The 25,874-nt window shown below is 44.6% G+C and overlaps 1 protein-coding gene across 1 annotated transcript; it reads right to left on the bottom strand.

Annotated features, from left to right (window-relative positions):
- Positions 1–10,611: 10,611 nt before the first annotated feature.
- On the bottom strand, positions 10,612–18,757 carry IRX3 (iroquois homeobox 3). The gene is made up of 4 exons (XM_070761913.1): positions 17,994–18,757; positions 14,171–15,317; positions 12,195–12,261; positions 10,612–10,734 (listed from the first exon to the last, which is right to left on the bottom strand). The coding sequence occupies exons 1-4, from the start codon at positions 18,237–18,239 to the stop codon at positions 10,680–10,682; spliced, it is 1,515 nt and encodes a 504-aa protein (XP_070618014.1). The 5' UTR covers positions 18,240–18,757; the 3' UTR covers positions 10,612–10,679.
- Between the last annotated feature and the right edge of the window lie 7,117 nt (positions 18,758–25,874).

Raw genomic sequence — 25,874 nt, 5'->3', positions numbered from 1 at the left:
CTATTCTATTCTATATTCTATTCCATTCCATTCCATTCCATTCTATATTCTATTCTATATTCTACTCTATATTCTATTCTATTCTATTTTATTCCATTCATCAGTGGAACAGCTTCCATCCAGAAGTTGTGGGTGCTCCATCATTGGAGGCTTTCAAGAACAGATTGGACATTTGTCCATAATGGTTTAGAGTCTCTCCTGCTTGAGCATGTGGTTGGACTAGGTGACCTCCAAAGTCCCTTCCAACTGTGTTTATCCTGTCATTCTAACCCAACCCTCTTTTACTCTAAGATGGCATATTATAAGAACACAGCCAAAGAAGACTGAGCAGATCCTATTGGCCACAAACTGATAGGGATGAGAAGATGAACAAATATCTTTTGCAAAGCATAGGAGGAAGAGATGAAGAGAAAGGAATGGTTATGAATTGAGGACCTGTAGGTACAGTATGTCAATCACTAGTTCCCATGAACCTCGTATGAAATCCCTATCCTAGTTGGGGTGCACTTGAAGAAAAAGAGTTTGGAAGAAGTGAAGGTGGATTGGTTTGAACCTTGCCATTTTAGCTTCTTGATCCTAGCTGTGGACCTCTATTATGACCAAGCTGGAGAATCTCCTAGTTTATTAATCTGAAGGTCTCAATCCCTCACTAGTCCTCTCCTGCCTTCATCTGCATTCTTCCTCTTTCTCTCCAAGAGCTTCATATAGGCAGGGAGATGATCACATCAATCAGTGTCAAGTCCAGCTTCTGTGATTTATGAATATGCATAATGAGCTTGCACCTTTGAAAATGACCAGCTAGGAAAATAATTGATTGGACAGAGAAAGAGCAGCCAAGAAAACAAGATAAGGGAGGCAGGTGAGGTTAAAAGCTTTCCTCCCACCCCTAGTTAGCTAGGGCTAACCATCAACCTGGCCTGTCTTCTCAAGGAGTGAATTCCAAATTCTCACATTGAAAGCAGATGCATAAATCTCAAGGGATAATATTCACAGCCACCCTTTGAATGCGTGGTGGAATGTCCAACCAGGAGAACATCAACAGCCTCGCTAGTTTCCAGGATCTGAGCCACCAGAAGGTGGAGCCGTTGCAACATGGTCACTGGTACTCCTCTCTTGGGCAGTCCTAAGGGCCAGCGGTCAAGGGGGGGCATTGCAGGATGACTTGTGATTTGTAGAGGATTCATTCAACAATGGCATAATATCTTGTTGGCTTTAGCTTGGCCACAATGACACTTAAGCCATTTAATTGTGGGCCTTCTTTGGTGGTTTCAACCACTTTACTTCATGATCAACTGGTGTCCTCTTAGTGCCTCGGATGTGGGCCAACATATTTAACCCTATATGAGGGCTAAATTCTGGGGCTTAAAATCACTTTACAGTGCTCTGCATTATACAATAGCTATTTCCTTCCTTCCTTCCTTCCTTCCTTCCTTCCTTCCTTCCTTCCTTCCTTTCTTGCTTGCTTGCTTCTTTACTTACTTACTTCCTCTTTCTTTCTTTCTTTCTTTCTTTCCTTCCTTCTTTCTTTCTCTCTTTCTCTTTCTCTCCCTCTCTCCTCTCCCCTCCCCTACTGTTCCTCCTTCCCCTTCCTCCCTCCGTCCCTCCCTTCTTCCCTTCCCTCCATTCCTTCTCTCTTCTCCACCTCTGGAGAAGAGGAATTATATTAGATTGAAATCTCTTAGGAATAATTGAAATGTAATGACGATGAAGATGATGGTCATGATGAGGTTGGGTCTATAGAACGATGGAATGCTTTCTGCACCCGTCAATCATAAACCTTGGCATGGGCTAACCAGTTCCTAATTCAGAACACTTCAGATGGCTACCTTGTGATCCAACCTTGGCGACCAACTAAATTGAGATTGAAAGAAAAATGGAAAATAAAAAGCCAAGGAAACCTTTTGCCAGTTATATCACCATCAATATCATAATCAACATACCAAAGGTCAACAATCCTGCCCCACAACTCAGGGCAGATTCTTCTGCAATGTTAAGTTCAGAGAAGTCCTGAAATGGCAGAGAAGAATTAACCATTTTATCTTCAAAAAGAAGCAAACTACAAACTACATTCCTGTCTCCCTGCATAAAAAACCCAGAAAGAAGTTGCAAAAATTCCGAATTTCACATACATCGAGCTCACCCTCCTATAGTAAGCCTTTAAGAGGAGAAAAAAACACAAACAAGAAAAGAATTCATCTAGTTTCACAAAACTTGAGGATTTCAGAGGTGGTTTATCAGCCTCTTGCAACCAGGCCTATAAATAATACATTCCTATCACCCTGACCTCAAAATGTCAATACTGCCACCCCATCGCATTTGCATAGCTCGCAGTGTCTAAACTTGAAGCGTGTCAGCCTAGGAGCTCCACTCTCTTGGTCTTATCTCTTCGCATCTAGCAGCCATTTCGCTTTTATAAAAGGCACGGGGAGGCTTCTGTGCACCCATGTGTGCACTTGGAGAATAGGGGAGAGAGAAAACCGTGGAAATTTTCCCCTCTGCTCCTCCAAATAATCAGCCTTTCCCATTTGCCCACTTTCTACAGTGTTGAACTGCGGAATCCCTCCAATTCAGAGAAAAATCTTCCTATCTTTTAAAAATATTTTTTTCTCCTCTCCTGAATCCTCTCCTCCTCTTGCATCCTCTCCTTCTCTTTCTCCTTCTCTTTCTCCTTCTTCTTTCTCCTTCTCTTTCTTCTCCTCCTCTTGCATCCTCTCCTTCTCTTTCTCCTTTTGCATCCTCTCCTTCTCTTTCTCTTTCTCCTTCTCTTTCTCCTTCTCTTTCTCCTTCTCCTCTTGCATCCTCTCCTTCTCTTTCTTTCTCCTTCTCTTTCTCCTCTTGCATCCTCTCGTTCTCGTTCTCCTTCTCTTTCATTCTCTCCTTCTCTTTCTCTTGCATCCTCCCCTTCTCTTTCTCCTTTTGCATCCTCTCCTTCTCTTTCTCTTTCTCCTTCTCCTTCTTTCTCTTTCTCCTTCTCCTCTTGCATCCTCTCCTTCTCTTTCTTTCTCCTTCTCTTTCTCCTCTTGCATCCTCTCTTTCTCCTTCTCCTTCTCTTTCATTCTCTCCTTCTCTTTCTCTTGCATCCTCTCCTTCTCCTTCTTCTTCTCTTGCATCCTTGAGTGTGGTGTGACTGTGTAGCATTAATTGTTTTTAGTACTAATTCAATTCAATTCAATTTATTAGATTTGTATGCCGCCCCTTTTCGAAGACTCGGGGTGGCTCACAACAGTAATAAAACAATATTAACGCGAAACAAATCTAATATTAAAAGAAGCATATAAAATCCTATCATTAAAAAGCAAACAGCACATACATACCAAACATAAATATAAAAATATAAAAATCCTGGGGGAAAAGGTGTCTCAACTCCCCCATGCCTGGTGGTATAGATGGGTCTTGAGTAATTTATGGAAGACAAGAAGGGTGGGGCAGTTCTAATCTCTGGGGGGAGTTGATTCCAGAGGGTCAGGGCCGCCACAGAGAAGGCTCTTCCCCTGGGACCTGACAAACGACATTGTTTAATCGACGGGACCTGGAGAAGGCCAACTCTATGGGACCTTATCGGTTGCTGGGATTCGTGTGGTAGCAGGCAGTTACAAAGTTTTAACTTGTTCTTTTTAATATTAGATTTGTATTATATTGACCTTTTGATGTCCATCATAATTCATGAACCGAAGCTATATTATCAATCGGTCCCTCAGGGTAAAAAAATCACATGTGGGTTTTGCAAGATCCAAGCATTTCTTCCTTTGGATTGATCCCATTTAGAAGTCAGCTATCACCAGGGAGCATTCAAGGAAATCACAATAATTCTTTGCCCTCCTTGAATAAAGCCTGCGTGGAGTGTTTATTTTCATTAATTCGTTAATTCATTGATGCCTTGCCAACTACCAGGGATGACCAGGGATACATGAAACTTGAAATCGAGCACCGAACCAAAGGTAGAACCAAAGCAATGGGCCACCAACACCAACACCAAAAACAATTCAGAACGTTGAGACTGATTTTTCCAGGAGCAAATATTACAAAATTGAGAGGTGAGAAAACGCACCTAAAACAAAACATTGATTTTTTTGCTTTTCCAAGGGAGAAAAAGAGAGTGGATGGGAAAACTATTTCAGATTTGGGGTGCTGTTAATATTTTAGGCCAGCCTTTTCCTACTGGATGCTCATCAGAAATACAATTCTACCAGAAATTTCTCATTAAGGAAATGCAAATATCAGAATTCCTTATTAATGTAAGCAATGGGTGTCAACAGACTCAAACTCAACCCTGATAAGACGGAGTGGCTGTGGGTTTTGCCTCCCAAGGACAATTCTATCTGTCTGTCCATCACCCTGGGGGGGTAGTCATTGACCCCCTCGGAGAGGGTCCGCAACTTGGGCGTCCTCCTCGATCCACAGCTCACATTAGAGAAACATCTTTCAGCTGTGGCGAGGGGGGCGTTTGCCCAGGTTCGCCTGGTGCACCAGTTGCGGCCCTATTTGGACCGGGAGTCACTGCTCACAGTCACTCATGCCCTCATCACCTCGAGGCTCGACTACTGTAATGCTCTCTACATGGGGCTACCTTTGAAGAGTATTTGGAAACTTCAGGTCGTGCAGAATGCAGCTGCGAGAGCAATCATGGGCTTCCCAAGGTATGCCCATGTTACACCAACACTCCGCAGTCTGCATTGGTTGCCGATCAGTTTCCGGTCACAATTCAAAGTGTTGGTTATGACCTATAAAGCCCTTCATGGCACCGGACCAGATTATCTCAGGGACCACCTTCTGCTGCATGAATCCCAGCGACCAGTTAGGTCCCACAGAGTGGGCCTTCTCTGGGTCCTGTCAACTAAACAATGTCGTTTGGTGGGACCCAGGGGAAGAGCCTTCTCTGTGGCGGCCCCGGCCCTTTGGAACCAACTCCCCCCAGAGATTAGAATTGCCCCCACCCTCCTCGCCTTTCGTAAGCTTCTTAAAACCCACCTCTGCCTTCAGGCATGGGGGAACTGAGATATTCTTTCCCCCTAGGCCTTTACAATTTATGCATGGTATGTTTGTTTGTGTGTATGTTTGGTTTTTATAATAAGGGTTTTTTAAGTTATTTTAGTATTGGATTGGATTGTTACATGCTGTTTTTATCATTGTTGTTAGCCGCCCCGAATCTACGGAGAGGGGCGGCATACAAATCCAATCAATCAATCAATCAATCAATCAATCAATAAATAAATAAATAAATAAATAAATAAATAAACAAAATCAAGCCAGACAGAGACATGTCGAAACATCCAGCAAACCCCACTTCCCTTCACACTGATAACACTACCTAGCCTGGAAACGAAACATCTCCAAGAAAACAGTCAAACTCAGAGTGTCCAGGAATTCAACAAAACAGGATTTGCCTTGGAATCCAGAGGCCCGGTTCTTCTGGAAGAATTCTGGGTGAACAAGATCCTTCAAGAGAACTTGTCTCCTTTATAAGCAAGTGTGGTTGACAAATCGTCACCAACTGACCCAAAACGCAGACTTTACATCAGCTGATGAAACAGTTGATCACATCCTGAAAATCGGACAAACAGAGGCACAACTACGTGGCCCAGATGCTCCATTGGAACCTGTGCCACAACTACCACCTACCAGTGCAAAAGAACTGGTGGGATCATAAACCTGAGAAAGTAGTTGAAAACAAACAGGCCAGAATACTTGGGGACTTTCAAATTCAAACTTACAGGATTTTAGAACACAATATACTGGACCTCACAATTGTGGAAAAGAAAAAAGTGTGGATCATTGATGTCACCAAAGCAGGTGACAGTTGAATTGATGAAACCTAGAAACATAGAAGACTGACGGCAGAAAAAGACCTCATGGTCCATCTAGTCTGCCCTTATACTATTTTCTGTATTTTATCTTAGGATGGATATATGTTTATCCCAGGCATGTTTCAATTCAGTTACTGTGGATTTACCAACCACGTCTGCTGGAAGTTTGTTCCAAGGATCTACTACTCGTTCAGTAAAATAATATTTTCTCATGTTGCTTCTGATCTTTCCCCCAACTAACTTTAGATTGTGTCCCCTTGTTCTTGTGTTCACTCTCCTATTATAAACACTTCCCTCCTGGACCTTATTTAACTTAGCTGATATCATGATCTTAAAATCGAACTAAAACAATTCAACAACCAGTACAGATGGCCCAAATAGTGATTGGCACATTGGGTGCTGTGCCAAAAGACCTCAACCAGCATTTGAAAACAATAAACATTGTCAAAATCGCGATCGGTCAGATGCAAAAGGCTACCGTACTTAGATATGCGTGTATCATATGAAAATACATCACACAGTCCTAGATGCTTGGGAAGTGTTCGACTTGTGATAGTGTGATACGAAATCCAGCACATCAATCTGGTTTGCTGTGTATTACTGTTTTTTGTGAATAAAATAGTAATAGTAATAATAATAGTAATAGTATTAATAATATATACTTTGAGAATATATTACAACGCCTAGGCCCCTGGGTGGGGCTCTAATTAATTCCAAATCTGGTAAAACAACTGGTCACTGTGATACAACTGTAGATGATATTATTGTTGTTAACAACAACAACAGAGTTGGAAGGGGCCTTGAAGGTCCTCTAGTCCAACCCCCTGCTTAGGCAGGAAAACTACACTACTTCAGACAAATGGTTATCCAACAAACTTCCAGTGTTGGAGCATTCATAACTTCTGGAGGCAAGCTGTTCCACAGATCAATTGTTTTAATTGTCAGGAATTTTCTCCTTAGTTCTAAGTTGCTTCTCTCCTTGATTAGTTTCCACCCATTGCTTCTTGTTCCACCCTCACACAACCCTATCAAACCATACATAAACAGTAGTTAGGGAAGGTGTCAATTTCCCCATGCCTGGCAGCAAAGGTGAGTTTTCAACAACTTACAAAAGGCAAAGTGGGTGGGGGCGGTTCTGATCTTTGGGGGGAGTTGGTTCCAGAGGGCCGGGGCTGCCACAGAGAAGGCTCTTCCCCTGGGCCCCTCTCCAGCCTCCAACACTCAGATAAATAGGGATTAACACCAGACAAACAAACATAAAACAATGTCTTAATAATAACAATAACAACAACAAAACAACAACAACAATAATAATAATATAAAAAAAACTACCTGGGAGAAAATTACACTTCTGCCAATATTGGCAAGGCAAGCTACTGTTTACAGACAGGGAGCAGCAAACCCTTACACTCACTGGCACTGTTGATGTTACCTAGTTTGGTGGTGAAACGTCTGCACGCAAAACCATCCAAGCTCAGAGAGCACCAGGTTCGAGACTTAAGAAAAGTCAGCAGCCAAACTTTACTTGGGGGGGGGGGAGAGACAGACACCCCCTCCCTTCTCCAGCTTTTGTTTTTACAAGGACAGATGAATATCCCTCTTCAAAAACGCGTAACATCGTCCTCCCCCTTAACATCTTTCTCAAACCAGCTGCCCTTCGATTCCCGAAGGGGGGGGAAGAGAATTGAGTGGGGGGGGAAGAGAAAGGCGAAGAAAATCGATCTCCAACCAACACCGAATAATAGGGTCCTTGGGGTGTCGGGGCTCAGATCGGGGCGAATTTCCTTCCCCATACGGCCATCACTTTTTTCCACGCTTCCCTCCCGCTGGCCAAAATGCAACTGGACCGGTGTGGGTCCAAACTCGCTTTCTTTGCAACATCCCCCCCCCCAAAAAAATAATAACCCACCCACCCCCAGCTTTCACTATGCAATTAGGAAAGTGCAGTTAGGAGAGTGAACACAAGAACAAGCACTGTTGTTAGCCGCCCCGATTCCACGGAGAGGGGCGGCATACAAATTCAATAAATAAATAAATAAATAGATAGATAGATAGATAGATAGATAGATAGATAGATAAACAAACAAACAAACAAACAAACAAACAAACAAAGAAAGAAACAAACAAACAAAGAAACAAACAAACAAACAAACAAACAAACAAATAAAACAAGGGGACACAATCTGAGGCTACTTGGGGGAAAGATCAAAAGCAACATGAGAAAATATTATTTTACTGAAACAGTAGTAGATGCTTGGAACAAACTTCCAGCAAATGTGGTAAATCCACAGTAACTGAATTTAAACATGCCTGGGATAAACATAGATCCATCCTAAGATAAAATGCAGGAAATAGTATAAGGGCAGACTAGATGGACCAGGGCAGACTAGAAGGGGAGGGGGGTACAAAGGAAAAACCTGTTTTTTGGAAAACTCTGCGCGTCCGGGCCAACTTACCTGGGCATCCTTTTCTTTTCTTTTCTTTCTTCCCCCCTGTCCGGAGTGGGCGAGACTTTTACTTCCGAGTAAACGCGGGCGGTTGCGAGGCGGAGGTTTCATGAGCCAAGGAGGAAGTGCCGTTTTCTGCCTGCAGGCGGCGCTCCCGATCTAGGTTCTTTTTTCTCCAAAGCAGAAGTCCAAGGTTGTTTATAAGATGTTGTGGGTTCCAATTCGCCTTTTACTTTCGGAGATTCTTCCCCCCCCCGTCCTCTCCCACCCACCCACCTAACCCTCGAGGCCCCCTCCCACATTAAAAAAAATCCAATAAATAAATAAAATGAAGATTTTTTTAATGGGCGTAAAAGAACCACAGGAGAGCAAGAGCGAGAGAGAGCAAGATCATTTGCTCAGATCTCTTTCGAGGAGGGGCGAGGAGGAGGGGAGGAGACCCTCCCCCCCAGAAAAGAAGAGCCATACTTTCTCCCCCTTTCTCTTTCAGTTGCGACGCCCCCCCCCCCCCCCCCAAAAGCCTGGCGTCTCCTTAACCTTAGAGACCTTCAGCCGGGTTTGGGAATCCCCACCCAAAAACTCACCCACCCATCCAATTCGCATCAACTTTTTGATTCTCTGCACCCCGAAACAAAAATAAATAAATAAAACGGGGAGGGGAGGACGACCTAGCGCCTGGCCTGCACAGACAACCCCCCCCCCTCCACTCGTCCTCCTCTTCAAAAGTGACTTGGCTTGCTTAAAAGGCTTAGTTGCGCTTTTGCCCACGCGGGAAACTTTTAATGGCAGCAGTGCCCGTGTTATTCAAAGGAAGTTCGGTTCCGATCAGCCACGAGGCCGGAGCAATCCTTAAAGCGATGGGGGGGGGGTTAAAGACAAGGGGCCCCTTAGTCTGAAACGCCTCAGAAGAAAGCATCCCCCCTCTGAGCAAAGTCAGTCTCCTTCTCTCTCTGTCTCTGTCTCCCTCTCACTGTCTCAATGTCTCTGTGTGTGTGTGTCTGTCTGTCTGTCTCTCTCTCTGCCTCTCTGTCGCGCTCTCTCCCTCTCTGTCTCTCTCTCTCTCTGTGTCTCTCTCTGTCTCTCTGTCTCAATGTCTCTCTCTCTCTGCGTGTGTGTGTCTCTCTCTCTCTGCCTCTCTCTGCCTCTGTCTCTCTCTCTCTCTCTCTCTCTCTCTCTGTGTGTCTGTCTCTCTGCCTCTCTGTCGCGCTCTCTCCCTCTCTGTCTCTCTCTCTCTGTGTGTCTCTCTCTGTCTCAATGTCTCTTTCTTTCTGCGTGTGTGTGTGTGTCTCTCTCTCTCTGCCTCTCTCTGTGTGTCTGTCTCTCTCTGTCTCTCTGTCGCTCTCTGCCTCTCTCTGTGTGTCTCTGTCTCTCTCTCTCTGTCTGTCTCTTTCCTCTGTCTCTTGCTCTGTCTCTCTGCCCGTCTCTCTCTCTGTCTCTCCCCCCCCCCGCTTCTTTCTTTTTCATAAAACCATGACAGGCATGTATATATGTATGCATGTATGCATCCAACTTATTTTTTGCTGATAATAAAAAGGAAGGGAGACTTCGACACAAAAGTCATTCAACAGAAAAATATGTGTGTGTGTGTGTGTGTCTGTCTGTCTGTCTGTCTGTCTGTCTGTATTTTCTTAGAAAAGCACAGCCTTCTCCAAGTGTCAAAGAATGTTTCTCGCCCATCAAAATAAATGCAAATCCAGTTTCCGTCTGGTCTCAGAAAAAGCGTAGTCAAAGTGGCAACAGTTTATTAAATGCCAAAAATATCTATATAGTTATACTGTATGTATATATATATAACTTTCTTGTACAGTTTGGTTCACAGTTATGTACGTTTGGCGCGGGTGTTTTTGCTCTCTCTAAATACAGTGCTCAAAAAAATATTTAGGGAACCACTTAAAGCACACAATATAACTCCAAGTAAATCAAACTTCTGTGAAATCAAACTGTCCACTTAGGAAGCAACATCAATTGACAATCAATTTCACATGCTGTTGTGCACAGCCAACTTTGTACAGAACAAAGTATTCCATGAGAATATTTCATTCATTCAGATCTAGGCTGTGTTCTTTGAGTGTTCCCTTTATTTTATTTTAAGCAGTGTATATATACAAAAGAAAAGGAACGTCTTATTTCTCACATCAGGCTTCACCCAAACAAATACTTCACGAATCCAGATGAATTAACCGAAATGGAGCTTTCTCTCTCTCTGTCTCTCTCTCTCTCTGTCTCTCTCTGTCTCTCTCTCTCTCTCTTTCTCTCTCTCTCTCTCTCTTTCTTTCTTTCTTTCTCTCTCTCTTTCTCTCTCTCTCTCACACACACACACATTTGTTTGTTTGAATTAATACACAGACATGCACGCGAGCTGTAACTATACAGATAATTTTATTTTACAACCATTAGAACAATAATTAAAAAAAGAGAAAAGAATTAACTATGATGAAGACAACGCTGATAAAACCATAGCTGCATCAAGTTGGTTCTGAGGCCTACAAGAAAAAAAAAGATAGAGAAAATACAGGTTTGGGTACGTGTAGATTAAATGGCAATATATCTCATACTTTTGAGTTTGAGCTAATATTAGCAAAATGCTAATCAAGGTTTCCTGGGATACAGCAGAGTTTTTCTTTCTTAATTTAAATTTATTGTGGAATTAGCATTTGAAGGGGGAGAATTACGTCTCCCTTGGCTCTCCAGCCATAAAATAAAACCACGGGCCAGTCCTGAAGGCCTTGGAATGCTTTTAATTAATTCGGCAATACCAGGTTAATAGATCATCTCCACTTTTACAGGGGCACCAATGTATTCTGCACCAAACCTTCCACTTAAAATTATTTTAATTACGAAAATGCAAGGTGCCACACAATTTGCAAGCTGCTGTTAGCTTTCCACTTTGAAAATTATTATTATTATCATTCTCTTTTCTCCTTTCTATTTTCAAGAGATTCTTTTTTTAAAAAAACCCTCCCAACTGACTTTTCTGATGTTAGTGGACTAAGACATGCATAATCCTCTTGTGTTGTGCCTATATTGTAGATACATATCCACATTTTTTTTTAAAAAAAAATAAACACAAATTTTTGAGCTTTGAAAATGGTCAGGAGCCAAAATGTTTTGTTTTTAGACTTAGGTTTTGATTTGCTTAGTCCTGCTCATTTATATTGGTGGTTTAAGTGGTTAATTATCATGTAGCCTAACAGCTTCTTTCTCCACACACAATTTCCTAACCGAGTGTCAAATCTTTAATCTATTAAACCACTTTTTAAATAAAGTCCATTTTGAACTGCAGTATGAACTGGAGGCAATTTATTCTAACAACACTAAAAAGAAAACCCAAGCCCTGCCCACACATTCACACAGAGAGACAAACTGTTTTGTCTGAATCACCCCAGTATTTTTAAAAAATAAAAGAGTTTTTTTTAAATAATTTGAAACATCAACATTAGTTGAGAATAATTAGACTTAAAATCACTACAAGCAGGCTAAAGTACAAAATTTAGACAAGGGGGCAAAGCGCCACCTTTTGAATCTAATAATAATAATGATAATGATGATGATGATGATAATAATAATAATAATAATAATAATAATAATAATAATAATAAATTTAAAATCCAGCATAGTGATCTTGTTTGCTGTGTTGTACTGACAATAATAATAATAATAATAATAATAATAATAATAATAATAATAATAATAATAATAATAATAATAATACAATCTTGATTTGACCCTCTTAAAGTGTGCTTGGAAGTAAATTGCAACCGCTTCCCCGACATTTTTTATTTTTATTTTGGCTTTGGTGAAGTTAGAAGGCTGAGTAGCAACCAGACCAATTGAATTCCAAGTGAAACCGATTTTCTAAGCCAATGCACCCGCTCCTTCCCCCCACCCCATTAACTTTCCCTTTTCATACATCTGCTCATCTAGGAAATAGATAAACTCTTACCGCCTCTGAACTGGCTGGAAAGCTGTCTTTATTAACTTTTTCTCTACATCCAAGGCACTAGATCGATCTACAACAAACGAAAGCAAAGAGAGACATCCTTTTGTTGTTGTCTTGCTGCAAAGAACCGTGATTTTCCCCCCTTTCTTCTTTTTCTCCTCCTCCTCCTCCTTCTATCCTTCCCTGAGTTCATCTCATTCTTTTAGAACTTTTGGGGCCAAAGCACCCGACCAAACAACCGCCACAACAATAACATCTGGTCCACAGTTCCCAAGTCTTCAACCATCCTGTCCTGTTTTTTAATTCCACTTTCTTCCTTCTTTGATTCCCTGAGCTCTTACCCCTCCTTTTACTCTTCAGGGCCCACTCAATTGCTGAGGAAGGAGCTAAAGGGGGAGAGGACTTCTAGCAGACACCCCCTCCCCCAGGCCTCCAAACCACCTTTTCATGGCTTGGATGAAAAAAATCAAATGCAGAGACATCCGGGCGCAGAACCAGAGAAAGTAGCCACAAGAATGTTTCCCCGAATCCACAGGATGAAAAAGCAAAACAAAACAATACACACACTGTCAGCAGTCAAGAAAATCGGTTTTGGACTACAAAAACCTCCGCTTCTGTTTCCCAGCCCCCCCCCCCCTTTGGAAACTGACCGGTGTGTGTGTGTAGGGGGGGATTTTTATCAATCCCTGTTCGATTTCACTGTTGATGCAAACCACAAACTGAAGAAAACTCCTAAAACAGACCAGAAGCTGGAGCCAGCAACGCTTCCCTATCCCATCCCACCACGGACACTTTTAGGCTAAAGGCTTAAATCTGTTTTTTAAGGGGATTTTTTTCCCTCCAGTCGCAGATTCTTCTTGGCTCTCCCCACACAGATGAAAAATCCGAAATAACTATTTGACTATATAACATCTTTCTCTCGTCTCTCTCTCTCTTTCTCTCTCCATCCATCCATCATCTCTCTCTCATCTTTCTATCATATATAATCTACCATCTGTCTGTCCATTCATTATCATCTCTCTCATCTATCTATCTATCTATCTATCTATCTATCTATCTATCTATCTATCTATCTATCTATCTATCTATCATCTATCTATCTATCTATCTATCTATCTATCTATCTATCTATCTATCTATCTATCTATCTATCTATCTATCTATAGAATAGATTTTTTTATTGGCCAAGTGTGATTTGACACACAAGACAAATTCCTTGTGTGTCCAATCACCTTGGCCAATAAAAAAATTTATTTATTTATTTATTTATTTCTTTCTTTCTTTCTATCTATCTATCATCTCTCTCTCTCTCTCTCTCTATCTATCTATCTCTCTATCTGTATCTATCTATCATCCCTCCCCCACCCTCCAGGACTTCCCTCCCACTTCTTCAAACTGTTTTCTGCAATTTTCTCACGCACTGATTCTTTTTCTTTTTTAACCTATTGGCATATTTATTTCGGGTACCTTTGGCTCTTCCCCAATTCCAGGTCCTCAACTTCTAAGCTGGCCACCCCGTATTCCTGGCTGGCTGGGTTTTCACGATCAACTCGCCGGTCCCGCCTGACCCGAACCAAGATTCCTCGATCGTCCTCGCCAATTTCTCAGTCTCACCCGACCGACAGAAAAACATATCCAGCCCAGAGCTGGATCCGTACATCAAGTTAAACTAGGGTTAGAGAGAATGCCTCTTTGGGGGGAGCTTAGCAGGCCGTGGGAACGCAGCCAGGGAGAATTCCGCGTTCAAGGCGCTTTATCCTCTCATAAAAAAACTTCACCGGGCCAAAACCGGGTATAAAATCCATCTTCCAGCGCTCTCCCCCGAAGCCCCCCTACCTCAAATCTATTTCAATCAACCAAGGAGAGGGGGTCTTCTCGCCTCCCTGCCCACCCGCAACAAACCTTGCCCCTCTCTTTCATACTGCGGCTGCTTTAGCCTCCTCTCTCTCCCCCGCCCACCCCTCCCGTCCAGTGGTTACCTGTTCCGCAGGCTTCCGCGCTCGGCGCCTGGTCCGCCGATCTGGAAAAAGCCGCCAGAGCCGCCGCCGCCGCTGCTGCTGCTGCCGCCGCCGCCGTGCCGGAGTTGCCCCCCGCCAGTCCCAAAAGATGGGGAGCGTTCAGCAAAGTCAGCGGGTGGGAGGCGTGCGGGGGAGCGGCGGCGGCGGCCGAGAAAGCCCGGCCCGACGACCAGCCGGCGAATTTGCCCAGCGGGCAAGCGGCGACCAGTCTGTGCGCGGCGGCGGATTGGGGGAGGCATTGGGGGGCCGTCGGGGGGGAACCTCCTCCACCTCCGCCGCCAGGGGGCGATTTGCGCGAGGGGTTATCAGGGCTGGTCGCCGTCTCTGCCAAAGACCAGATCTTGGGTTTGGGCGGCTGTTGGACGGGCTGGGCAAGCGGGCTGGGAGGGCGGAGAAGCGACGGGGAGGCCGGGGGTCCCGTCGAAGGGCATCGCCGCCGCCGCCGTCGCCGCGCTTCCACCGCCTTCAGGAAGCGCTCCTGGGCGCCGGCTAGGTCCTCCAAGCCATCGGAACTGTCCTCTTCTTCCTCCTCCTCCTCCTCGTCTTCCGACGTGGGGGGCTCCCGCGGGGAAGGCAGGCGCAGCGCCGTCGCCTCCGCGTCCACCTCCCGGCCCTCTCCCTCCTCTTGCTCCCCGACGCTCAGGAGCAGCTGCCCGGCTTGGCCCCCGGCTCCGACCGCGCCGTCCAAGGCTTCGCCGTCGCTGTTCTCCAGGTCGATCTCCTCGTCGTCGGGGTCGCGCTTCTCGCCCTCGCCGTCCTCGCTGCCGTAGGTGGTGCCTTCCTCGTCCTCGCTGCGACTGCGGGGCGCCCAGGTCATCTTGTTCTCCTTCTTGAGTCGCCGGCGGGCGTTGGCGAACCAGGTGGAGACCTGAGTGAGGGTCATCTTGGTGATGATGGCCAGCATGATCTTCTCGCCCTTGGTCGGGTAGGGGTTCTTGCGGTGCTCGTTCAGCCAGGCCTTCAGCGTGCTGGTGCTCTCGCGGGTGGCGTTCTTGGGCCGGGACGGGTCGCCGAACTGGTACTGGCCATAAGGGTAGAAAGCCGGGTGAGGGGCCGGGAAGGCCGCCGCTTGGACGCCGGGACTGTCCTTCAGCTCGTATTGCGTGCCCTGAGCCGTGGGAGAGCAAAGAAGGGAGGTGGGTTAGAAGCAGGAATGGTCACATATACATACACACACATAAACAAACAGAAAGAGAGAGAGAGAGAGAGAGAGAGAGAATAAGACAAATAGAGAAAAATAGAGAGAGAGAGAAAAAGAAAATAGAGAATGAGAGAATGAGAGAGAATAAGAGAGAGAGAGAGAGAGAGAGAAAGGAGAGAGAAAGAGAGAGAATAAGAGAAAGAGTAAGAGAGAGAGACAGAGAATGAGAGAGGGAGAAAATAAGAGAGGGGAGAAGAGAATAAGAGAGAAGGAGAGAATAAGAGAGAGAGAGAGAATAAGAGAGAGAAAAAGGAGAGAGAAAGACAGAAAACAAGAGAGAGGAGATAGAGAATAAGAGAGAAGGAGAGAATAAGAGAGAAAAAGGAGAGAGAATACGACAGAATAAGAGAAAGACAATAAGAAAGAGAGAAAAGAAAGAGAGAGAATAAGAGAGAGAGTGAGGGAGGTAGGTAGGTTGTTTTTACAAAAATGCAACCCCAAATCTTGGTCGGTGGACTCAACAAACTCTCAAGGCACCCCCGTTTTATCCAAAAATAACCACAGGGAAAATCTGAGGCTGCAGTTCACACAACCCCTTTGTCCATTTTGGGGGGGATTCATCCATTTCTCTCCCCCACCCCCGTTTGTTTTAACCTGTCCGACAGTAAACGAAGCAGAGAAGGGGAGGGGAGGCCGTCTAATCCCCTTCCTTCAAGAGAGAGAGAGAGAGAGAGAGAGAGAGAGAGAGAGAGAGAGAGAGAAAACGAAGCCTAAAAAACGATTGCCAACAAAAAAAACCCCACTTTTTAGCAAAAGCTTCCAAAGAGAAGCCGCCCGTTAACTGACGGGGTTAGATGAAGACAGCTTTTTTTTTTTTTAAATTAAACCAGGGAATCCCCAAGGGGATAAAAGAGATTCTCCCCTTAGTTATGGGTCTCCAGGTGAGAGCTGGAGAATCTTCTTTAGATAAGGAGAGAAACGTCTTTAAAAAAACAGTCTCGAGGGGGGCGGGAAGCACCTTTTGGGTCTTTGGCTGAAGTTTGGAGAGACGGAATTTCAACCAAAGTCTTTTTTTAAAAAAGTAGGTTGGTTTTCTCCTGCAGAAAACGTTGAAGTTGGTTCTGGGCTGCAAAAAACGAGGGTGAAAATATCGGAATGTGTGGATTTTAAAAGGAGAAGGCAGCCCTGGGAAGATTAGAATTTCTTTCTTTCTTTCTTTCTTTCTTTCTTTTTTAAAAAAAGGCTGCTTTCAATTTCTATAATAAAAGGGGAAAATCTGGCAGTCGGAATCTGGCAAAAGTCTGAGTATGGTGCTTTCCTTTGACAGCCCCCCCCCCCCCGCTTTTGCATATTGGAGGGGATAAATTATATTAAAGCTGCCCAGCAATGCGAGGAGCTGTCAATCAAAACCCTCCAGATCTTCTATTTTATCTGCTTCCTGCATAAATGAGTAACTAAGGGCGAATAGCATGAGGTGTCCGGATTTTCCTTACAGGAAAGCTGTTCTAGGCCTCTTAATCTTCCTTCCTTCCTTCCTTCCTTCCTTCCTTCCTTCCTTCCTTCCTTCCTTCCTTCTATTCTTCCTTCCTTCTTTCTTTTTTCCTTCTATTTTCCCTTTCTTTCTTTCTCCCTCCCTCTCCCCCTCTCTTTCCTCTTCCTTCCCCCTCCCTCTCTTTCTTGCCTTTTAAAAGCATTTTCAAACAAATCAAAACAGCCCCTCTCCAACTTTTTTTTTCTTCCCGACCTTCTATTCGGGGGAAATCAACTCCAGCCGAACTTTCTCCCTTTCGTATTATTTCTCTGTCGCGTTCCTAAATAGGACCCTTCCTATTATTCTTTTTTAAAAATAAAAATAAAAAATGTCATTTATTCCTCGATATACGAAGCTAATAAAATACACAAAAGTTCGGCCCAACTCTTAAAAGAAAGCCAAACCTTGCTCCGTTTCATAAAGATTTAAAAGTCCCACGGGATCGGGCGGCATATAAAGTCAAATACATTAAATAATTGGATTAAAATGAAAAACCCGGATTCCCCAACCTTTCGGCGGGCTTTTCTTGCCGGTTTGACCAGCAAGGACATCGGCCGAACTTCTCCGGTGAGCTCCCGAAGGTGGGTCTCTCTCTCTCTCTCTCCCCCTCCCTCTCTTTTCCTACGGCCTCCGATCCTGTCCCTTAACTTCCCCCCCCACCTCAGAAAAGCCGAAGAAGCGCAGAGAGAGAGTCCCAGCCCGGGAAGGATCTTAAAAAAAAAAAAAACCCGGCCCGCCGACTATTATTCGCCTCGAAGATCCGGTTGCTAGTTTTGGGGAAAAAACTGGAGAGAAAGAGGGGGGGGGACCGGGGCGCCCCTCTGCAAAATCCAGGAGGGTTTTCCTTTCTCCATTTTTTAAAGCACACAAAAAAAGAATAGAGTGGGGGGGGGGGGGAAGAAAAGAAAGTGAAGCTTTGCAGCCGACAGGGATCGGGTCCCCTCGCCAACCCTTTTTTTCCGCCTCCAAAAAAATCCGCTCCCGCCTTTTGCAAAGTCGCAAGGAAGGAAACGGAGGAAAAGTAAGTTTTGGGGTTTTTTTTGAGAGGTCCGGGAGAGGAAGGGAGGAAGGGAACCGCGTTCGTTTCTTTTTCTTCCCCCCTCCGTCCTTACCAGCTGCGGGAAGATGGGAAGCTCGGCCGCGTAAGGCAGGAAGGCCCCGTAGCCCTGAGCAGCCGCGGCGGCCGCGTAAGGCGCGCCGTACATGGAAGACAAAACGCCGCAAAGCGAACCGGCCGGGCTGAGCTCGGCGGCGTTATGGGCACCGCCGCCGCCTCCTCCTCCGCCGCCGCTGTTCCCTTGTCGGTCCGTCGGGTAGAGCGGGCGGATGTACTGGTAGCCCAGCTGGGAAAATGCCATGGCGGGGTGGGGGGCTAGGAGGGTGGGGAGGAAGGGAGGGGGAGGAAGGGGGAAAGGAGAGAAGGGAGGGGGGGAAGGAAAGGAGGCGCCGAGGAGAAGCCCGCAAGAGAGAGGGAGAAAAGTTGCAGCGTCGGGCCCAAGCCTCGCTCTGCGCACTTTTCTTTTTAGCGGCGCCGCGCGTAAAGTCTGCCCAGCATTGGCGAAGTCGGGGTGGGTGAAGGGAGAAGGGGGTGGTGGTGGAGATTAGCAAGAGGGGGGGGGGGAGTTGAGTCCGCTGCTTGCTGCTGCCTTCTCCTCTTTTTTCCCTTCCTCCTCCTCCTCCTCTTCGTCTTTCTCCACCTCCTTCTCGCCTTTCTTTCTTTCCTTCTTTCCTTCCTTTCTCGCCTTCTCCCGCCGGCGCCCGCCGCGCGCTCTCTCTCGTTCCGCCTTCACTTTTCCTATTGATCTGGGACGGACTGCGGGTCAGGTCCGCGCAGGGTTGCTAGCGGGCGGGGGGGGGACTTTGGCGGAGCGTCCCCGCCTTTGATTGACAGGCCGGAGTCGACGGCCCTCTTTTAGGCCCCGCCTCTTTCTTCTTCTTCAGCCCGGCTGGCTGGCTGGCTCGTGTTTTTTTTTTTTACGCGCTGGGGCTCGCGGAGTCTTCCTCTCCCGCCTCCTCGCACGCACGCACACACACCCACACCAACACTCGCCGCCTTTCCTTTTGGTGACGTCGCCGCCTTTTCTTTTGCAAAACTCGAGTTCCAGCCTCGGCGATCGGGTCGGCTTCGGGTTTGCAAAGCTTCGGCCCTGTCCCGGCAATCGGAGCTTTAAAAATAATAATAATTAATAATAATAATTTATTAGACTTGTATGCCGCCCCTCTCCGAAGACTCGTGCTCAGTTAAATAATAATAATAACAACAATCTGACGCTTCTGTTATTAATGTTATTATTAGTCTACTAACAATATTAATATTCATAATATTTAGCCCCTTACTGGGAATCGAACTCCGGGTGAACGGGGAGATAAAAGAACGTGGCGGGAGGGGGAGGGGGAGAATTGAAGAGGATGATTTATCGCTAAAGTAAACCCGGGCAATTTGTTTTGTTTTGTTGGCTTGTAATAAATATCTAATTAATTCATTGACGTTTCTCTCCCACGCCTCCACCGCCTTGATTTAGCAACCGCGGCAAAATGTTAAGTAACTCTCGGGAGGTTTTGGCCGCCTGTCCGCTGCTCTCTCTTCCCCGCCCGCCCCGCAAGTGACTCTCCCTGGTGTGCCAAAGGGGAGGGTCGTTTTTCTAACATGGAAAGAACTGATACAGTAAATAATGGAAAAGAAAGAGAAAGGAAAGGAAGGAAGGAAAGAAGGAAAGAAAGAAAAAAAGAAAAAAAGAAAGAAGGAAGGATGGATGGAAGGAAGGAAGGAAAGGAAGGAAGAAGATAGGAAAGAAAGAAAGAAAGAAGCCAGAGAGAGAGACAGAGAAAAATAAATAAGTGAATGAATGAACGAAGGAAGGAAGGAAGGCGAGAAGGAAGAAAGGAAAGAAACACAGAGAGGGAGAGAAAGAAAGAAAGAACCCAGAGAAAGAGAGAGAGAAACAGAGAAAAATAAATAAGTGAATGAATGAATGAATGAGGGAAGGAAGGAACGAAGGGAGGAACGAAGGAAGGAACGAAGGTGAAAAGGAAGGAAGGCGAGAAGGAAGGAAGGAAACACAATAAATAATTAAAGAATACACAAAGAAACAGAGAAAAAGAAAAAGAAAGAAAGAATACACAGAAAGAGAGAGAGACACACACACAAAGAGAGTGAGAAAAAGAAAGAAAAATAGAGAAAGAAAGAGAAAGGAGGGAAGGAAGAAGGAAGGAAGGCAACAAACAAATGCACAGAGAGGCAGAGAGAGAGAAAGAAAGAAGACAGAGAAAGAGAAAAGAGAAAAAACGCACAGAGACACAGAGAGAAAAAGAAAAAAAGAAGGAAGGAAGGAAGGAAGGAGGAAGGGAAGTCAGGAAGGAAGGAAACACAGAGAGACAGAGAAGGAAGGAAGGAAAGAAAGAAAGAAAAAAAGAAAGAGAGAGAGAGAAAAGGAAAAGTCAGCATTTCCCCTATTTAACGCGTTCCTAAGACGTTTAAATATGCCACATTTATAACGTCAAAAAGTGAGGAAAGACCCCAAATTAATTAAAGCGGGTTGGGGGGGAGAGACAGAGAGAGACCAGAACAGCTCCGGGGTCCTTGACAAACATCCAGAGGGAAAAGAAACGGTGGGACGACCCCATCCGAAGGCTTCTCGGCCTGTCGCGACTTCTTCAAAGCTTTGGGGACTTAGCGCTCCGTCTTTAATTCGGATATTATTTATAAACGGATTCCCCCCCTCCTTCTAGATGTCAAGAAAGGCGAGCCTAAAAAAGGCCAACAATTTCTCGGCAGAATGGCATCTGTCGAGCGGGCGACAGAAAAATCTGATACAGTAAATAATGGAAAAGAAAGAGAAAGGAAAGGAAAGGAAGGAAGGAAGGAAGGAAGGAAGAAAGGAAGAAAGAAAGAAAGAAAGAAAGAAAGAAAGAAAGAAAGAAAGAAAGAAAGACTCTTAAACTCCGTTTCGCAAAGGCTGCGAAGAATTCCCAGCCTTTCCAAGCGGGCCTATTTTCACGCCAAGCGGAGTCACTCCGAAGCGAGTCCCACGCGTGTTCAGTGAGGCTTCATAGCGTCCCATTGACTGGGATCTACGGAAATCGGCTTGGAAGCGCCTGAGCGTTGAGTCCACGCCGAAACCTTGGGAGAAAATACCCCTCCCTTGCCCCGTGGGTCTCCTCGCTTTCCCCCCTCGTGGGAAAGGGGCGCCCCGCCAGATTATTCCTCGCCTGATGGTGGAATTGCGTGATTGGGTCTTTTTTTAGGGAAAAAAACCAGCCTCTGGAATATGCCCCGGCGCCCACAGACAGGCGGCTTTCATCGCCACCCCCTCAAATATAGGTCAGGAGGCTTAGCTGCCTTCACGGGTGTTTCACGCAGGCGGAGGAGACGGGGAAGGTCCACGCGGGTTCACACGAGACGCCTCTTTCCCCGCTCGGGGTCTTTTCTTCACTAAATTCGGGGAGTTTGTATTCCAGGGAATGGGATGAATTGCCCCCAACTCTTCAGAGTTCCGAAGTGGCTGTGTAATTCCTCTTTCTTTTCTTTTCTTTCCTTTCCTTTTCTTTCCCTTTCTTTTCTTTTCTTCTCTTCCTTCCTTTCTTTCTTTCTTTGGCACTTCCAAGTTTTAGCTTTTTTCCAATTCCCTTCCTTCCTTCTTTCCTTCCTTTCCCTCCCTCTCTCCCTCCCTTCCCTCCCTTTCTTCCTTTTCCTCCCTTCCTTCCTCCCTCCCTTTCCTTCCCTTACTCTTCCTTCCTTCCTTCCTTTCTTCCTGCCTTCCCTCCCCCTTCCTTCCTTCCTTCCTTTCTTCCTTCCTTCCCCACCCTTATTCTTCCTCCCTCCCTTCCCTCCTTCTCTCCTTTTCCCTCCCTTACTCTTCCTTCCTTCCTCCCTTCCCTCCCTCCCCCTTCCTTCCTTCCCCACCCTTATTCTTCCTCCCTTTCTCACTTCCTTCCTTCCCTCCCTCCCTTACTCTTCCTTCCTCCCTCCCTCTCTTACCCTCCCTCCCTCCCCTCCTTCTTTCCTTCCCTCCCTCCTCTTTTCTTCCCTTCTCCACTAACCTTTAATCCCCCCTCCCTACAAAGCACCCTCTCCTTTTTCTTTTCTGCCTCTTATTTTATAACTTGATTTGTTTTTCGTTTTTTAAAAAAATTAAATTCATGTCAGCTTAAACCGGTGGAGAAATCGACCTTGATCGCTCTCTCTCATAAAGCCCTCTCATCTGGTAATAAATACGGATTATAGTTCTGGTGCTTTACTTTTAATTTTTTTTTAAGCAGCAGCAAGAACTGGAATTAAAATTCTCCGAATCAATATGAGGAAATTGGGGAGAAACCTCTCTAATCGTATTAGGCCTGTTCTCCAAAGCCTCATCTCTCACTCTTTCTCTCTCTTTCTCCCTCCCTCCCTCCCTCCCTCCCCCCTTTCTTTCTGGGCTGGGGTGGGTGGGCAGCACATACACAAAAACACACAATCTAAATACAATATATATAATACACAATCTACATTATATTGTGTGTGTTTGTGTATATATATATATACAATCAATCTCTCTATCTCTCTATCGTATCTGTCTGTCTATTTATCTGTACTTATCTCTGTCTGTCTGTCTTTCCTTCCAGCCATAGCTGACCCATCTATCTATCTCTATCTCTACCTTTCTACCTCTCTACCTCTCTACCTCTCTACCTACCTACCTACCTACCTACCTACCTATTTACCCACTCACCCACCCACCCACCCACCCACCCACATACATACATACATACATACATACATACATACATACATACATACATATATATATATATATATATATATATATATATATACAGTATATATATATATATATATATATCTACCTACCCTCTCTCTTTTGCTCTTTTGCTTCCTCTTTCTTTCTTTCTTTCTTTCTTTCTTTCTTACTTTCTTTCTTTCTTTCTTTCTTTCTTTATTTCTTCCTTCCTTTCTTTCTTCCTTCCTTCCTTTTTCTTTTTCTCTTTCTCTCTCTCCCTTTCTCTTTATTTCTCTTTTCTCCTCTTTTTCTCCTTACCATCAGCAAGCAACATACAGGAGCTAAACTGATGCTTCTATTTCAAAGGCTATTCTTACCTCCTAAACTATAATTGCAGGAATCAAAATCATGAAAAAAGGCACTCCTAGCATGCCCCAAAACTCTCTCCCCTTGATCTCCTTCAGGGTGAAGTGCTGCTGGGACTACCGACCAGTCAAATGTTCTGCTTAAGGACTTGCATGTAAAAGAAGACAGATTGTTGCCCACACTTGCGAATTATACAAGCAAAGGATTATCTTCTGGAGGTGGAGAGTGGAAATGAAGGTTACAAAACCCTCCAAGTTAATAGGATCAAAGTGATGTTAGTTAATTGGGGAATGCTGGCCAACCCAAGCCATTAGGGCCTTAAGTGCTTTCTAAGCCACTTAAGGAAGCCACACACATGCCCAAATACACACGCAGAGGGACACACTTTATTGGAGAAGGACAAGTTGCAAAGAAGGGGGGGAGGAATAAGGACCCTGATGTAATTTATCTTCTGGAGCATCAATTCTCATAGTTGATGGCAACCTCAAAAGAGAGAAAGGAATAGAGCCATGGAGATGGACCTATGACATGTGTGCCACAGGTGGAACATGGAGCCATATCAGAGGGCATGCGAGACTTTGCCATGTTTCAACTGCTGATTTTCGACTTTGGGAAAGGCAGTTTTGCCCTCTGGATGCTTCAAGAAAGCTTCCCTGAAGCCCCGGAGGCAAAAAAATTGCCCAATGGGCAAACTGAAAGTTCAGAAAATGCATTTCCAGTTTGCTGTTGTGCTGTTTTTTTCACTCTGGAGGGTTCAGGGAAGCTTCCCGAAGCCCCGGAGTTCAAAAAACAGCACAATGGGCTAACAGGAAGTGCATTTTCTGAACTTTCAGTTTGCCCATTGTGTTGTTTTTGGCACTCTGGAGCTTCAGGAAGCTACCTGGAACCCTCCAGAGTGCATAAAGAGCAGGGGTGGCGCAGCAGGTAGAGTGCTGTACTGCAGGCCACTGAAGCTGACTGCTCAATCTGCAGGTCAGCGGTTGAAATCTCATTGCTGGCTCAAGGTGGACTCAGCTTTCCATCCTTCCGAGGTGGATAAAAATGAAGACCTGGATTGTGGGGGCAATAGGCTGGCTCTATTTAAAACAGGGCTATTGCTAACATGTTGTAAGCCGTCTTGAGTCTAAGGAGAAGGACAGCATAAAAAAAATGAAATAAAATAAAATAAAATAAATAATAAAATAAATAAATTAAATAAAATAAAATAAAATAAAATAAAATATAAAATAAATAAAATAAAATAAAATAAAATAAAGAAATGAAATGAAATAAAATAATAAATAAAACTATAAATAAATAAATAAATAATAAATAAATCTATAAATCAATCTTTAAATCAATCAATCAATCAATCAATCAATCAATCAATCAATCAATCAATCAATCAATCAATCAATTAGCACCAGGGCAAATCAGACATGAGTTTTCCCAACTTTTGGTAAACGAAATCTAGGAAGAAGGAAAAGAACATCATGGCTTCAAAAATCTAATGGACCGGTTTGGACAAAACTCACAGGCTTTTTGAGTGCCTGTTGATAAAAATAGGATTGCCACCATGGTCGCTAATTTCCAATGATGGATATGGCACAAGAAGAAGATTTGGGCTGCCAGAACTGCTACAAACCCAAATAAGCACTAGGGGGCAGCAAGGGGCTATAATTGCCTGAGTCTGACATCTGCTGGTTGCTTGGATTTTGCACGTCACATCTGGCAGCCTTAGTGGCATTACAGAAGATCCACTGATGGATCATTTCTGACACTGACCTTACACTGATTATACTCCAAATACAATAGCTGGTTAACCCTGCACATTAAACCCAATTAATAAAATGTAACTCTCGGTTAAGTCTTCGGAGAGGGGCGGCATACAAATCTAATAAATTATTATTATTAATTATTGTAACGGGTAGGTCTAAATTATATTTGTTCAGCCAAAGAAGCCCGTGTTTTGGTGAGGTTTTTTTTGCTTTAGCGCATGCCAAAACACGGGCGCACTTGTGGCTCCGTGCGTGATTTTGCTACCTCCACAGTTGCAGAATTGCGCTGGCCCCGCAAGAACTGACGGGCTGCGATGGCAAGCCCAATTTAGCATTCCAGCTAGAATTCCATTGCTGGTTTACAACTAACCAAGTTGACCATGTGGGGCGAAAGCATATTGTTGTGAGCCGCCCTGAGTCTTCGGAGACGGGCGGCATACAAATCTAATAAACTGAATTGAATTGAATTTATTTATTTATTTATTTTTATTTATTTATTTATTTTGTCCAATACACAATGAGGGTTTTAGTGGGTATATATCTATATACACATAGTAAAATACATGATGAAGGTTATAGAGGAGATACACATAGTAAAATATATCTAAGAAATAATAGAAAAGAAGGTATAGTAATAGAACATATCAATGAAAGAATAGAAGAAGAGATATAGGAATAGAAGAAAGGTATAGGAGATATAGGAGAGCAATAGGACAAGGGACAGAAGGCACTCTAGTGCACTTGTACTCACCCCTTACTGACCTCTTAGGAATCTGGATAGGTCAACCGTAGATAATCTAAGGGTAAAGTGTTGGGGGTTTGGGGATGACACTATGGAGTCCGGTAATGAGTTCCACGCTTTGACAACTCGGTTACTGAAGTCATATTTTTTACAGTCAAGTTTGGAGCGGTTAATATTAAGTTTAAATCTGTTGTGTGCTCTTGTTGTGGTTGAAGCTGAAGTATATATTCTAAGCTTCTTCCATGGTCGCCCGCAGTGGTAGTTCCACCTGCTCTAAAGGCATCGTGCCTGTACTGCAAGCTGCATATTTGCATCCCATTCTACCTCCCAAGATGCCCTCTGGGCTTCCATTGTTTTAACCGCGCCAAAGTTACACAAAAACTGCTAGCCAGTTGTCAATCCACAAACTGGGGC

Source organism: Erythrolamprus reginae, chromosome 9 (genome assembly GCF_031021105.1).
Source record: "Erythrolamprus reginae isolate rEryReg1 chromosome 9, rEryReg1.hap1, whole genome shotgun sequence".
NCBI lineage: Eukaryota > Metazoa > Chordata > Lepidosauria > Squamata > Dipsadidae > Erythrolamprus > Erythrolamprus reginae.
Note: the sequence above shows the minus strand (reverse complement) of the source record. Positions and strands in the feature narration are given on the sequence as shown.